General features: G+C 48.4%; 1 protein-coding gene across 1 annotated transcript in view; it reads right to left on the bottom strand.

Annotated features, from left to right (window-relative positions):
- Nucleotides 1-15,224, bottom strand: part of CCDC33 (coiled-coil domain containing 33) — a 29,005-nt gene extending 13,781 nt beyond the window's left edge. Inside the window, exon 1 of the mRNA XM_063170131.1 lies at nucleotides 15,105-15,224. Within this exon, the coding sequence (XP_063026201.1) occupies nucleotides 15,105-15,224 (120 nt within the window). The remainder of the gene's footprint in view (nucleotides 1-15,104) is intronic.
- Between the last annotated feature and the right edge of the window lie 202 nt (nucleotides 15,225-15,426).

Raw genomic sequence — 15,426 nt, 5'->3', positions numbered from 1 at the left:
CAAACCCAACCTGGATAAAGTCCAGGTGACCCTAAACCCCACCTGGATAAATTCCAGTGACTCCAAACCCACCTGGATAAATTCCAAGTTACCCCAAATTCCACCTGGATAAATTCGAAGTGACCCCAAACCCCATCTGGACAAATTCCAAGTGACACCAAACCCACCTGGATAAATTCCAAGTGACCCTAAACCCACCTGGATAAATTCCAAGTGACACCAAGTCCCACCCTGGATAAATTCCAAGTGACCCAAACCCCACAAGGACAAATTCCAGGTGACCCCAAACCCCACCTGGATAAATTCCAGGAACCCCAAACCCCACCTGGAAAAATTCCAGTGCCCCTAAACCCCACCTGGATAAATTCCAGGTGACCCCAAATCCCACCTGGATGAATTCCAGGTGACCCCAAATCCCACCTGGATAAATTCCAAGCGACCCCAAACCCACCTGGATAAATTCCAAGTGACCCCCAAACCCACCTGGATAAATTCCAAGTGACACCAAACCCACCTGGATAAATTCAAGTTACCCCAAATCCCACCTGGATAAATTCCAATTTACCCCCAATTCCACAAGGACAAATTCCAGGTGACCCCAAACCCCACCTGGATAAATTCCAAGTGACCCCAAATCCCACCTGGATAAAATCCAGGTGACCCTAAACCACACCTGGATAAATTCCAGGTGACCCCAAACCCCACCTAGAAAAATTCCAAGTGACCCCACACCCACCTGGATAAATTCCAGTGACCCCAAACCCCACCTGGACAAATTCCAAGTGACCCCAAACCCACCTGGATAAATTCCAGGTGACCCCCAAACCCACCTGGATAAATTCCAAGTGACCCCAAACCCACCTGATAAATTCCAGGTGACCCCAAAACCACAAGGACAAATTCCAAGTGATCCCAAACCCACCTGGATAAATTCCAGGTGACCACAAAACCACCTGGATAAATTCCAGGTGACCCTAAACCCCACCTGGATAAATTCCAGGTCACCCCAAATCCCACCTGAAAAATTCCCGGTGCCCCTAAACCCCACCTGGATAAATTCCAAGTGACCCCAAAACCCACCTGGATAAATTCCAAGTGACCCCAAATCCACCTGGATAAATTCCAAGTGACCCCAAAACCCACCTGGATAAATTCCAAGTGACCCCAAACCCACCTGGATAAATTCCAAGTGACCCCACACCCACCTGGATAAATTCCAAGTGACCCCAAGTCCCACCTGGATAAATTCAAAGTGACCCCAAATCCCACAAGGACAAATTCCAGGTGACCCCAAACCCATTTGGATAAATTCCAGGTGACCCCCAAACCCACCTGGAAAAATTCCAGGTGCCCCTAAACCCCACCTGGATAAATTCCAAGTGACCCCAAACCCACCTGGATAAATTCCAAGTGACCCCAAACCCCACATGGACAAATTCCAAGTGACCCCAAACCCACCTGGATAAATTCCCAGGTGACCCCAAATGCCACCTGGAAAAATTTCAAGTTACCCCAAATTCCACCTGGATAAATTCCAGTGACCCCAAATCCCACCTGGATGAATTCCAGTGACCCCAAACCCACCTGGATAAATTCCAATTCCAAGCGACCCCAAACCCCACCTGGATAAACTCCAAGTGACCCCCAAACCCACCTGGATAAATTCCAAGTGACCCCAAACCCCACATGGACAAATTCCAAGTGACCCCAAACCCACCTGGATAAATTCCAAGAAACCTCAAACCCACCTGGATAAATTCTAAGTGACCCCAAATCCCACAAGGACAATTTCCAGGTGACCCCAAACCCCACCTGGATAAATTCCAAGTTACCCCAAATCCCACAAGGACAAATTCCAGGTGACCCCAAACCCCACCTGGATAAATTCCAGGTGACCCCCAAACCCACCTGGATAAATTCCAGGTCACCCCAAATCCCACAAGGACAAATTCCCAATGATCCCAAACCCACCTGGATAAATTCCAGGTGACCCCAAACCCCACCTGGATAAATTCCCAATGATCCAAAACCCACCTTGATATATTCCAGGTGACCCCAAACCCACTTGGATAAATTCCAGGTGACCCCAAACCCCACCTGGAAAAATTCCAAGTGACCCCAAACCCACCTTGATAAATTCCAAGTGACCCCAAACCCACCTGGATAAATTCCAGGTGACCCCAAAACCACAAGGACAAATTCCAAGTGATCCCAAACCCACCTGGATAAATTCCAGGTGACCACAAAACCACCTGGATAAATTCCAGGTCACCCCAAATCCCACCTAGAAAAATTCCAAGTGACCCCACACCCACCTGGATAAATTCCAGGTGACCCCAAACCCACCTGGATAAATTCCAGGTGACCCCCAAACCCACCTGGATAAATTCCAGGTCACCCCAAATCCCACAAGGACAAATTCCCAATGATCCCAAACCCACCTGGATAAATTCCAGGTGACCCCAAACCCCACCTGGATAAATTCCCAATGATCCCAAACCCACCTTGATATATTCCAGGTGACCCCAAACCCACTTGGATAAATTCCAGGTGACCCCAAACCCCACCTGAAAAAATTCTAAGTGACCCAAAACCCACCTTGATAAATTCCAGGTCAACCCAAATCCCACCTAGAAAAATTCCAAGTGACCCCAAACCCACCTGGATAAATTCCAAGTGACCCCAAAACCACAAGGACAAATTCCAAGTGACCCCAAACCCACCTGGACAAATTCCAAGTTACCCCAAACCCACCTGGATAAATTCCAAGTGACCACAAATCCCACCTGGATAAATTCCAAGTGACCCAAATTCCACAAGGACAAATTCCAAGCGACCCCAATCCCACCTGGATATATTCCAACTGACCCCAATCTCACCTGGATAAATTCCAGGTGACCCCAAACCCCACCTGGATAAATTCCAGGTGACCACAAAACCACCTGGATAAATTCCAGGTCACCCCAAATCCCACCTAGAAAAATTCCAAGTGACCCCACACCCACCTGGATAAATTCCAGGTGACCCCAAACCCCACCTGGACAAATTCCAAGTGACCCCAAACCCACCTGGATAAATTCCAGGTGACCCCAAAACCACAAGGACAAATTCCAAGTGATCCCAAACCCACCTGGATAAATTCCAGGTGACCACAAAACCACCTGGATAAATTCCAGGTGACCCTAAACCCCACCTGGATAAATTCCAGGTCACCCCAAATCCCACCTGGAAAAATTCCCGGTGCCCCTAAACCCCACCTGGATAAATTCCAAGTGACCCCAAACCCACCTGGACAAATTCCAAGTTACCCCAAACCCACCTGGATAAATTCCAAGTGACCACAAATCCCACCTGGATAAATTCCAAGTGACCCCAAATTCCACAAGGACAAATTCCAACTGACCCCAATCTCACCTGGATAAATTCCAGGTGACCCCAAACCCCACCTGGGTAAATTCCAAGTGACCCCAAACCCACCTGGATAAATTCCAAGTGACCCCAAACCCACCTGGATAAATTGCAGGTGACCCCAAACCCACCTGGATAAATTCCAGGTGACTGTAAACCCCACCTGGATAAATTCCAAGAGACCCCTAACCCCACTTGGATAAATTCCAAGTGACCCCAAATCCACCTGGATAAATTCCAGGTGACCCCAAACCCACCTGGATAAATTCCAAGTGACCCCAAACCCCAACTGGATAAATTCCCCATGATCCGAAACCCCACCTGGACAAATTCCAGGTGACCCCAAACCCACCTGGATAAACTCCAAGTGACCCCCAAAACCACCTGGATAAATTCCAGGTGACCCCAAATCCCACCTGGAAAAATTCCAGGTGCCACTAAACCCCACCTGGATAAATTCCAAGTGACCCCAAACCCCACATGGACAAATTCCAAGTGACCCCAAACCCACCTGGATAAATTCCAGGTGACCCCAAACCCCACCTGGACAAATTCCAAGTGACCCCAAACCCACCTGGATAAATTCCAGGTGCCCCCCAAACCCCACCTGGATAAATTCCAAGTGACCCCAAATTCCACAAGGACAAATTCCAAGCGACCCCAAACCCACCTGGATAAATTCCAAGTGACACCAAGTCCCACCTGGATAAATTCCAAGTGACCCAAACCCCACAAGGACAAATTCCAGGTGACCCCAAACCCACCTGGATAAATTCCAGGTGACCCCCAAACCCACCTGGACAAATTCCAAGTGACCCCAAACCCACCTGGATAAATTCCAGGTGCCCCTAAACCCCACCTGGATAAATTCCAGGTGACCCCAAATCCCACCTGGATGAATTCCAGGTGACCCCAAACCCACCTGGATAAATTCCAGGTGACCCCAAACCCCACCTGGATAAACTCCAAGTGACCCCCAAACCCACCTGGATAAATTCCAAGTGACCCCAAACCCCACATGGACAAATTCCAAGTGACCCCAAACCCACCTGGATAAATTCCAAGAAACCTCAAACCCACCTGGATAAATTCCAAGTGACCCCAAATCCCACAAGGACAATTTCCAGGTGACCCCAAACCCCACCTGGATAAATTCCAAGTGACCCCAAACCCCACCTGGACAAATTCCAAGTGACCCCAAACCCACCTGGATAAATTCCAGGTGACCCCAAATTCTACAAGGACAAATTCCAAGTGACCCCAAACCCACCTTGATAAATTCCAGGTCACCCCAAATCCCACCTGCAAAAATTCCAGGTCACCCCAAATCCCACCTGGATAAATTCCAAGTGACCCCAAACCCCACCTGGACAAATTCCAAGTGACACCAAACCCACCTGGACAAATTCCAAGTGACCCCAAACCCACCTGGATAAATTCCAAGTGCCCCCCAAACCCCACCTGGATAAATTCCAAGTTACCCCAAATTCCACAAGGACAAATTCCAAGTGACCCCAAATCCACCTGGATAAATTCCAAGTGACCCCAAATCCCACCTGGATAAAATCCAGGTGACCCTAAACCACACCTGGATAAATTCCAGGTGACCCCAAACCCCACCTAGAAAAATTCCAAGTGACCCCACACCCACCTGGATAAATTCCAGGTGACCCCAAACCCCACCTGGACAAATTCCAAGTGACCCCAAACCCACCTGGATAAATTCCAAGTTACCCCAAATCCCACAAGGACAAATTCCAGGTGACCCCAAACCCCACCTGGATAAATTCCAAGTTACCCCAAATCCCACAAGGACAAATTCCAGGTGACCCCAAACCCCACCTGGATAAATTCCAGGTGACCCCCAAACCCACCTGGATAAATTCCAGGTAACCCCAAATCCCACAAGGACAAATTCCCAATGATCCCAAACCCACCTGGATAAATTCCAGGTGACCCCAAACCCCACCTGGATAAATTCCAAGTGATCCCAAACCCACCTGGATAAATTCCAGGTGACCACAAAACCACCTGGATAAATTCCAGGTCACCCCAAATCCCACCTAGAAAAATTCCAAGTGACCCCAAACCCACCTGGATAAATTCCAGGTGACCCCAAACCCCACCTGGACAAATTCCAAGTGACCCCAAACCCCACCTGGATAAATTCCAGGTGACCCCCAAACCCACCTGGATAAATTCCAAGTGACCCCGAACCCACCTGGACAAATTCCAGGTGACCACAAAACCACCTGGATAAATTCCAGGTGACCCTAAACCCCACCTGGATAAATTCCAGGTCACCCCAAATCCCACCTGGAAAAATTCCAAGTGCCCCTAAACCCCACCTGGATAAATTCCAAGTGACCCCAAATCCCACCTGGATAAATTCCAAGTGACCCCAAATTCCACAAGGACAAATTCCAAGCGACCCCAATCCCACCTGGATATATTCCAGGTGACCCTAACCCCACCTGGACAAATTCCAAGTGACCCCAAACCCACCTGGATAAATTCCAGGTGACCCCAAAACCACAAGGACAAATTCCAAGTGATCCCAAACCCACCTGGATAAATTCCAGGTGACCACAAAACCACCTGGATAAATTCCAGGTCACCCCAAATCCCACCTAGAAAAATTCCAAGTGACCCCACACCCACCTGGATAAATTCCAGGTGACCCCAAACCCCACCTGGATAAATTCCAGGTGACCCCCAAACCCACCTGGATAAATTCCAGGTCACCCCAAATCCCACAAGGACAAATTCCCAATGATCCCAAACCCACCTGGATAAATTCCAGGTGACCCCAAACCCCACCTGGATAAATTCCCAATGATCCCAAACCCACCTTGATATATTCCAGGTGACCCCAAACCCACTTGGATAAATTCCAGGTGACCCCAAACCCCACCTGAAAAAATTCTAAGTGACCCAAAACCCACCTTGATAAATTCCAGGTCAACCCAAATCCCACCTAGAAAAATTCCAAGTGACCCCAAACCCACCTGGATAAATTCCAAGTGACCCCAAAACCACAAGGACAAATTCCAAGTGACCCCAAACCCACCTGGACAAATTCCAAGTTACCCCAAACCCACCTGGATAAATTCCAAGTGACCACAAATCCCACCTGGATAAATTCCAAGTGACCCCAAATTCCACAAGGACAAATTCCAAGCGACCCCAATCCCACCTGGATATATTCCAACTGACCCCAATCTCACCTGGATAAATTCCAGGTGACCCCAAACCCCACCTGGATAAATTCCAGGTGACCACAAAACCACCTGGATAAATTCCAGGTCACCCCAAATCCCACCTAGAAAAATTCCAAGTGACCCCACACCCACCTGGATAAATTCCAGGTGACCCCAAACCCCACCTGGACAAATTCCAAGTGACCCCAAACCCACCTGGATAAATTCCAGGTGACCCCAAAACCACAAGGACAAATTCCAAGTGATCCCAAACCCACCTGGATAAATTCCAGGTGACCACAAAACCACCTGGATAAATTCCAGGTGACCCTAAACCCCACCTGGATAAATTCCAGGTCACCCCAAATCCCACCTGGAAAAATTCCCGGTGCCCCTAAACCCCACCTGGATAAATTCCAAGTGACCCCAAACCCACCTGGACAAATTCCAAGTTACCCCAAACCCACCTGGATAAATTCCAAGTGACCACAAATCCCACCTGGATAAATTCCAAGTGACCCCAAATTCCACAAGGACAAATTCCAACTGACCCCAATCTCACCTGGATAAATTCCAGGTGACCCCAAACCCCACCTGGGTAAATTCCAAGTGACCCCAAACCCACCTGGATAAATTCCAAGTGACCCCAAACCCACCTGGATAAATTGCAGGTGACCCCAAACCCACCTGGATAAATTCCAGGTGACTGTAAACCCCACCTGGATAAATTCCAAGAGACCCCTAACCCCACTTGGATAAATTCCAAGTGACCCCAAATCCACCTGGATAAATTCCAGGTGACCCCAAACCCACCTGGATAAATTCCAAGTGACCCCAAACCCCAACTGGATAAATTCCCCATGATCCGAAACCCCACCTGGACAAATTCCAGGTGACCCCAAACCCACCTGGATAAACTCCAAGTGACCCCCAAAACCACCTGGATAAATTCCAGGTGACCCCAAATCCCACCTGGAAAAATTCCAGGTGCCACTAAACCCCACCTGGATAAATTCCAAGTGACCCCAAACCCCACATGGACAAATTCCAAGTGACCCCAAACCCACCTGGATAAATTCCAGGTGACCCCAAACCCCACCTGGACAAATTCCAAGTGACCCCAAACCCACCTGGATAAATTCCAGGTGCCCCCCAAACCCCACCTGGATAAATTCCAAGTGACCCCAAATTCCACAAGGACAAATTCCAAGCGACCCCAAACCCACCTGGATAAATTCCAAGTGACACCAAGTCCCACCTGGATAAATTCCAAGTGACCCAAACCCCACAAGGACAAATTCCAGGTGACCCCAAACCCACCTGGATAAATTCCAGGTGACCCCCAAACCCACCTGGACAAATTCCAAGTGACCCCAAACCCACCTGGATAAATTCCAGGTGCCCCTAAACCCCACCTGGATAAATTCCAGGTGACCCCAAATCCCACCTGGATGAATTCCAGGTGACCCCAAACCCACCTGGATAAATTCCAGGTGACCCCAAACCCCACCTGGATAAACTCCAAGTGACCCCCAAACCCACCTGGATAAATTCCAAGTGACCCCAAACCCCACATGGACAAATTCCAAGTGACCCCAAACCCACCTGGATAAATTCCAAGAAACCTCAAACCCACCTGGATAAATTCCAAGTGACCCCAAATCCCACAAGGACAATTTCCAGGTGACCCCAAACCCCACCTGGATAAATTCCAAGTGACCCCAAACCCCACCTGGACAAATTCCAAGTGACCCCAAACCCACCTGGATAAATTCCAGGTGACCCCAAATTCTACAAGGACAAATTCCAAGTGACCCCAAACCCACCTTGATAAATTCCAGGTCACCCCAAATCCCACCTGCAAAAATTCCAGGTCACCCCAAATCCCACCTGGATAAATTCCAAGTGACCCCAAACCCCACCTGGACAAATTCCAAGTGACACCAAACCCACCTGGACAAATTCCAAGTGACCCCAAACCCACCTGGATAAATTCCAAGTGCCCCCCAAACCCCACCTGGATAAATTCCAAGTTACCCCAAATTCCACAAGGACAAATTCCAAGTGACCCCAAATCCACCTGGATAAATTCCAAGTGACCCCAAATCCCACCTGGATAAAATCCAGGTGACCCTAAACCACACCTGGATAAATTCCAGGTGACCCCAAACCCCACCTAGAAAAATTCCAAGTGACCCCACACCCACCTGGATAAATTCCAGGTGACCCCAAACCCCACCTGGACAAATTCCAAGTGACCCCAAACCCACCTGGATAAATTCCAAGTTACCCCAAATCCCACAAGGACAAATTCCAGGTGACCCCAAACCCCACCTGGATAAATTCCAAGTTACCCCAAATCCCACAAGGACAAATTCCAGGTGACCCCAAACCCCACCTGGATAAATTCCAGGTGACCCCCAAACCCACCTGGATAAATTCCAGGTAACCCCAAATCCCACAAGGACAAATTCCCAATGATCCCAAACCCACCTGGATAAATTCCAGGTGACCCCAAACCCCACCTGGATAAATTCCAAGTGATCCCAAACCCACCTGGATAAATTCCAGGTGACCACAAAACCACCTGGATAAATTCCAGGTCACCCCAAATCCCACCTAGAAAAATTCCAAGTGACCCCAAACCCACCTGGATAAATTCCAGGTGACCCCAAACCCCACCTGGACAAATTCCAAGTGACCCCAAACCCCACCTGGATAAATTCCAGGTGACCCCCAAACCCACCTGGATAAATTCCAAGTGACCCCGAACCCACCTGGACAAATTCCAGGTGACCACAAAACCACCTGGATAAATTCCAGGTGACCCTAAACCCCACCTGGATAAATTCCAGGTCACCCCAAATCCCACCTGGAAAAATTCCAAGTGCCCCTAAACCCCACCTGGATAAATTCCAAGTGACCCCAAATCCCACCTGGATAAATTCCAAGTGACCCCAAATTCCACAAGGACAAATTCCAAGCGACCCCAATCCCACCTGGATATATTCCAGGTGACCCTAACCCCACCTGGACAAATTCCAAGTGACCCCAAACCCACCTGGATAAATTCCAGGTGACCCCAAATCCCACCTGGATAAATTCCAAGTGACTCTAAACCCACCTGGATAAATTCCCAATGATCCCAAACCCCAACTGGATAAATTCCAGGTGACCTGAAACCCACCTGGACAAATTCCAAGTGACCCCAAACCCCACCTGGATAAACTCCAAGTGACCCCAAATCCCACCTGAATAAATTCCAAGTGACCCCCAAACCCACCTGGATAAATTCCAAGTGACCCCAAACCCACCTGGACAAATTCCCGGTGACCCCCAAACCCACCTGGATAAATTCCAAGTGACCCCAAACCCACCTGGATAAATTCCAGGTCACCCCAAATCCCACCTGGATAAATTCCAAGTGACCCCAAACCCACCTGGATAAATTCCAGGTGACGCCAAATCCCACAAGGACAAATTCCAAGTGACCCCAAACACACCTGGATAAATTCCAAGTGACCCCAAACCCCACCTGGACAAATTCCAAGTGACCCCAAATCCCACCTGGATAAATTCCAAGTGACCCCAAATCCACCTGGATAAATTCCAAGTGACCCCAAACCCACCTGGATAAATTCCAAGTGACCCCAAACCCACCTGGATAAATTCCAGGTGACCCTTACCCCACCTGGATAAATTGCAGGTGACCCCAAACCCACCTGGATAAATTCCAGGTGACTGTAAACCCCACCTGGATAAATTCCAAGAGACCCCTAACCCCACTTGGATAAATTCCAAGTGACCCCAAATCCACCTGGATAAATTCCAGGTGACCCCAAACCCACCTGGGTAAATTCCAAGTGACCCCAAACCCCAACTGGATAAATTCCCCATGATCCGAAACCCCACCTGGACAAATTCCAGGTGACCCCAAACTCACCTGGATAAACTCCAAGTGACCCCCAAAACCACCTGGATAAATTCCAAGTCACCCCAAACCCACCTGGATAAATTCCAGGTGACCCCAAACCCCACCTGGATAAATTCCAGGTGACCCCAAACCCCACCTGGATAAAATCAAAGTGACCCCAAAACACAAGGACAAATTCCAAGCGACCCCAAACCCCACCTGGATAAATTCCAGGTGACCCCAAACCCACCTGGATAAATTCCCGGTGACCCCCAAACCCAACTGGACAAATTCCAAGTGACCCCAAACCCACCTGGATAAATTCCAAGTGACCCCAAATCCCACCTGGATAAATTCCAGGTGACCCCAAACCCACCTGGACAAATTCCAAGTGACCCCAAACCCCACCTAGATGAATTCCAGGTGACCCCATATCCTACAAGGATAAATTCCAGCCCCACCCCGATCCCTCCCCATCCCAGCCCGCTTTGGGGTTGATTTCCCCGCAGTTTTTGGGATTTTCCAGGCATTTTCCGCTCCATCTTTCCCCCGAATTCCCCTCGGATCTCTCGGCGCCGCCGCCTCCTGCGGGAGGCCGGGATGAAAGGCCGGGAACGCCGCTTTGAAATTCCACTTTTGAATATTTATTCCTTTTTTTTCCCTGATCTTTCCCGAGCCTCTGAAGCTCTGGGGTCCTTTCATCCATTCCCGCTCCTTTCCACATTTGCTCATCCCGAATGTTTATTTTTTTTTTATTTAGGTTTTTTTTTTCCTAATATTTGTTTAACAAATCGCTCCGTGGGGTTTCCGTGGATCCCTCTGCAGGCGGGATGGGAAATCGACCTCAAAACCACCCCAGAAGGCCCCAAAGTGCCCCCAAAACCGGAAGATTTGGGGGTATTTTAGGGATAGAGGGGGGAAAGCAGTATTTTCCCATTTTCCACATTTTTTCCCAGATTTCCCCCCATTTCCCTCCCATTTTTCCCATACTTTTCCCACATTTCCCCTGTTTTTCAGGATTTTCTCCATGTTTTTCCTGACATTCATCTCCTCCCTCATTTTTGCCACATCTCCCCCATTTTTCCAGATTTCCTCCCATTTCCCCTCACATTTTTCCTGGATTTCCTCCTATTTTCCCCACTTCTTCCCCATACTTTTGCCCAATTTTGCCCCATTTTCCCACATTTCCCTCCTGTTTTTCCCAGATTTTCTCCACATTTTCCACCTATTTTTCCCACATTTCCCCCACATTGTTCTACATTTCCTCCTTATTTTCCCCCCACATTTCCCAGACATTTTCCCCACATTTTTCCCCCATTTCCCCCCACATTTTTCCACACATTTTCCCCACATTCTCCCCCCCCCCACTTTTGCCACATTTCCCCCCATTTTTCCCCATTTACTCATACATTTTCCCACAAATTCCCCCCCATTTTCCCACATTTTGTCCCTATTTTTTCCCATATTCCCTCTTTATTCCCCCCCTTTTCCCCCTGATTTTCCCCCCATTTTCCTCCTCCATTTTTGCCACATTTTCCCCCTATTTTTCCCAGATTCCCCCTGCATATTCCCCCCATTTTCCTCCTCCATTTCCCCCTACTTTCCCCTCATTTTCCCCGGATTTTCCCCCCATTTTTTCCCAGATTTTTTTCCCTATTTCCCCTTGAATCCACCCTCCATCCCACGGGAATATCTGAGCAAATGAAGACATCCCAAATTCCCCAGGGCCTCACGAGCTGTGACAGGCGAAAATAAAAGGGAAAAAAATGGATTTTTTTCCCCTTCTCTGATCTCTTTTAATCCTCATTTCCCCCCTTTTTTCCTCAGATATGTAAATGGAAGTTTATCCCATCTTCCCAACAATTGGGGAATTAGGGCCGCCACTCCCCCCGTGGGATTATCCCGGAATTATCCCGGGATTATCCCGCTGAGCCAGGAAATCCCAGCGGGGATTTGGGGCGGGGATCCCTGGAGAGAGGAATTCCAAGCAAGGCAGGAATGGGGGAAAAAATGGGGAATAAAAATGGGGGGAAAATCCGAGGGAAATGGGTGAGAAATCTGGGAAAACTGGGGGGGGGAGGATTTGGGGAAAATTGGGGGGGAAAATGGGGAAAATCCTGGGAAAATGTAGAGGGAAATGGGAGGGAGATCTGGGGAAAATTGGGGGGGGAAATGGGGAAAATCCTGGGAAAATGTAGAGGGAAATGGGAGGGAGATCTGGGAAAATGTGGGAAAAAGTGTGTGGGGGGGAATTTGGAGAAAATGGGTGGAAAATCTGGGAAAATGTGTGGGGGGAAAATTAAGGAGAAAATCTGGGGAAAATTGAGGGGGAAATGTGGGGAAAATGGGGAGGAAATGGGGGGAAAATTAAGGGGGAAATAGGGAGGAATGTGGGAAAAAATGGAGGGGGAATGTGGGGAAAATCCGGAAAAAATCTGGGAAAACGGGCGGGAAATGTGGGAAAAATAGGGGGGAAATGTGGGGAAATTCAGGGGAAAATGGAGGTGGGGGGAATCTGGGAAAAATTGGCGGTGGAAATGAGGAAAAATGAAGGGGAAATTGGGAAAAATGTGGGGAATATGGGGAAGGAATGAGAAGGAAATGAGGAGGGAAATGTGGGGAAAATTGGGGGAGAACGTGTGGGGGGGAATTAAGGGGGAAATCTGGGGAAAACTGAGGGGAAAATGGGGGAAAAAAGTGGGAAAAAAGGGACGGAATGAGAGGGGGAAATTAGGGGGAAAATGAGGCGAAAAATGGGGGAAATGGGGAGAAATGTGGGAGAATGTGGGGAAAATGCAGAGAAAATGGGGAGAAATCTGGGGGTAAATGGGGGAGGAATGGGGGGAAATGGGGGAAATGAGGGGGAAATTGGTGGAGAATGTGAGGAAATGGGGGGAACTGGGGAAAATGGGAGAAATGAGGGGGGAAATATGGGAAGAGTGCGGGAAAATGGGGGGAGAATGTGGGAGAAATGAGGGGGAGGGAATGGAGGATAAATTAGTGGGGAAATGAGGGGAAATGGAAGAGGAAAGCGGGGAAATGTGGAGAAAAGGGGGAAAATGAGTGGGAATAGGGGAAAGATGGGGAAAGGGGGAAAAATGCGGGGAAAAATCCAGGAAAAACAAGGGGGAAACCAAAATCCCGTGGGGAAAACGCTGTTTTCCCCTCCTTCCCCTGAAATCCCGGCGCTTTCCCAATTCCCCGGGGGAGAAATTTGAATTTTTTTGCAGTTTCTCCCCTCAGCCCTGGGGTTTATCTGATGGAACTCGGGCTGAACTCGCTCATCCCAATTCCAGGCCGGAGTTAATTGGCTCGGGGGTTAATTGGGAGCGTTCCCGGAGCTGGGGCTGCTGATAGCGGAGGTTTGTGGGATCTGAGAGGCGCTGGAATTCTCCCCGTCCCGCCTGCCAGGCCGAGATAAGGCTCGGGAGGAGCTCGCCTCAAAGAAAGCGGGGAAAATGAAAGGGAAAATGGGAAAAAGGGGAAGGGAAGGAGAAAAAAATTTAAAGGAAAGGAGAAAAAAGGGAAGGAAAAGAGAGAGGGAAAAAAAAGGGAGGGAATAAAAAGGGAAGGAATGAAAGAAGAAGGAAAAAAAAAGGAGGGATGAAATGAACAGAAGAAGGGAATAGGGAAAAGAGAAAAGAGAAAAGAGAAAAGAGAAAAGAGAAAAGAGAAAAGAGAAAAGGAAAAAGGAAAAAGAGAAGAGAAAAAAAGGAAAAAAGGAAAAAAGAAAAGAGAAAAGGAAAAAGGAAAAAGGAAAAAGGAAAAAGGAAAAAGGAAAAAAGAAAAAGGAAAAAGGAAAAAGGGAAAAAGAAAAAGGAAAAACGAAAAAAGAAAAAAGAAAAAAGAAAAAAGAAAAAAGAAAAAAGAAAAAAGAAAAAAGAAAAAAGAAAAAAGAAAAAAAGAAAAAAAAGAAAAAAGAAAAAAGAAAGGAGAAAAAAAAATCAGAGAAAAGGAGAAAGAAAAAAGGGAGGGAGGAAATGGAAATGAAAGGAAAGAAGGGGAAAAGAGGGGGGAAAAGGAAAGAAAGGAGAGGAAAGGGGGAGAAAGAATAAAGGAAAAGAGACAAAAAGGGAAGGAAAGGAGAGAGAAAAAAAGGAAGGAAAAAAGGAAGGGAAAGGAAAAAGAGGAAAGGGAGAAAAGAAAAAAGGAAAGGAAGGGAAAGGGAAGGAAAAAAAAAAGGGAAAAGGAAGGAAAGAAGGAAAAACAAGAGGGGAAAAAAGGAAAGAAAAAAGAGGAAAGAGGGGAAAAGGAAATAAGAAGAAAATAAAAGGAAAGGAGGAGAAAGGAGAAAAGAAAGGAAAGGAAAAGAGAGGAAAGGAGAAAAAAAGGAGAAAAAAGCGACAGCCCCTAAGGAGAGGATCACCCCAAATCCCTGCTGGGATCAAATGGGGGTTCCTGGGTCACCCCAGATCCCTCCGGGGCCGTGCCCAGCCCCGCTGTCCCCCTGTCCCAGCCTTGTCCCCGCATTTCCCGGTGTCCCACAGCGGGGACACCGCGGGTGGGTCCGGGGTGTGCTGTGAGCCCCGCGTGACGGCAGCTCATTAACGGGAGCCTTTAATTAACCGGGGCTGCATCCCCACCCCAGAGCGCCGCTCCCGCTCCCGCCGCGCACGGCCGCGAGATGGCGCTGGAGGCTCAGCCTCATCCTTATCTTCACCCTCATCTTCATCATCACCTTCGTGCTTATCTTTCATCTTCATCTTCACCCTTCATCTTCATCTTCCTCTTCCTCTTCATCCTCATCCTTCATTCCCATCCTCATCTTCACCCTCATCTTCATCCTCACCTTCGTGCTTATCTTTCATCTTCATCTTCACCCTTCATCTTCGTCTTCGTCTTCATCCTCATCCTTCATTCCCATCCTCATCCTCACCTTCATCCCCATCCTCATCTTCAGCCTTC

Source organism: Melospiza melodia, chromosome 15, assembly GCF_035770615.1.
Source record: "Melospiza melodia melodia isolate bMelMel2 chromosome 15, bMelMel2.pri, whole genome shotgun sequence".
Classification (NCBI taxonomy): Eukaryota; Metazoa; Chordata; class Aves; order Passeriformes; family Passerellidae; genus Melospiza; species Melospiza melodia.
Note: the sequence above shows the minus strand (reverse complement) of the source record. Positions and strands in the feature narration are given on the sequence as shown.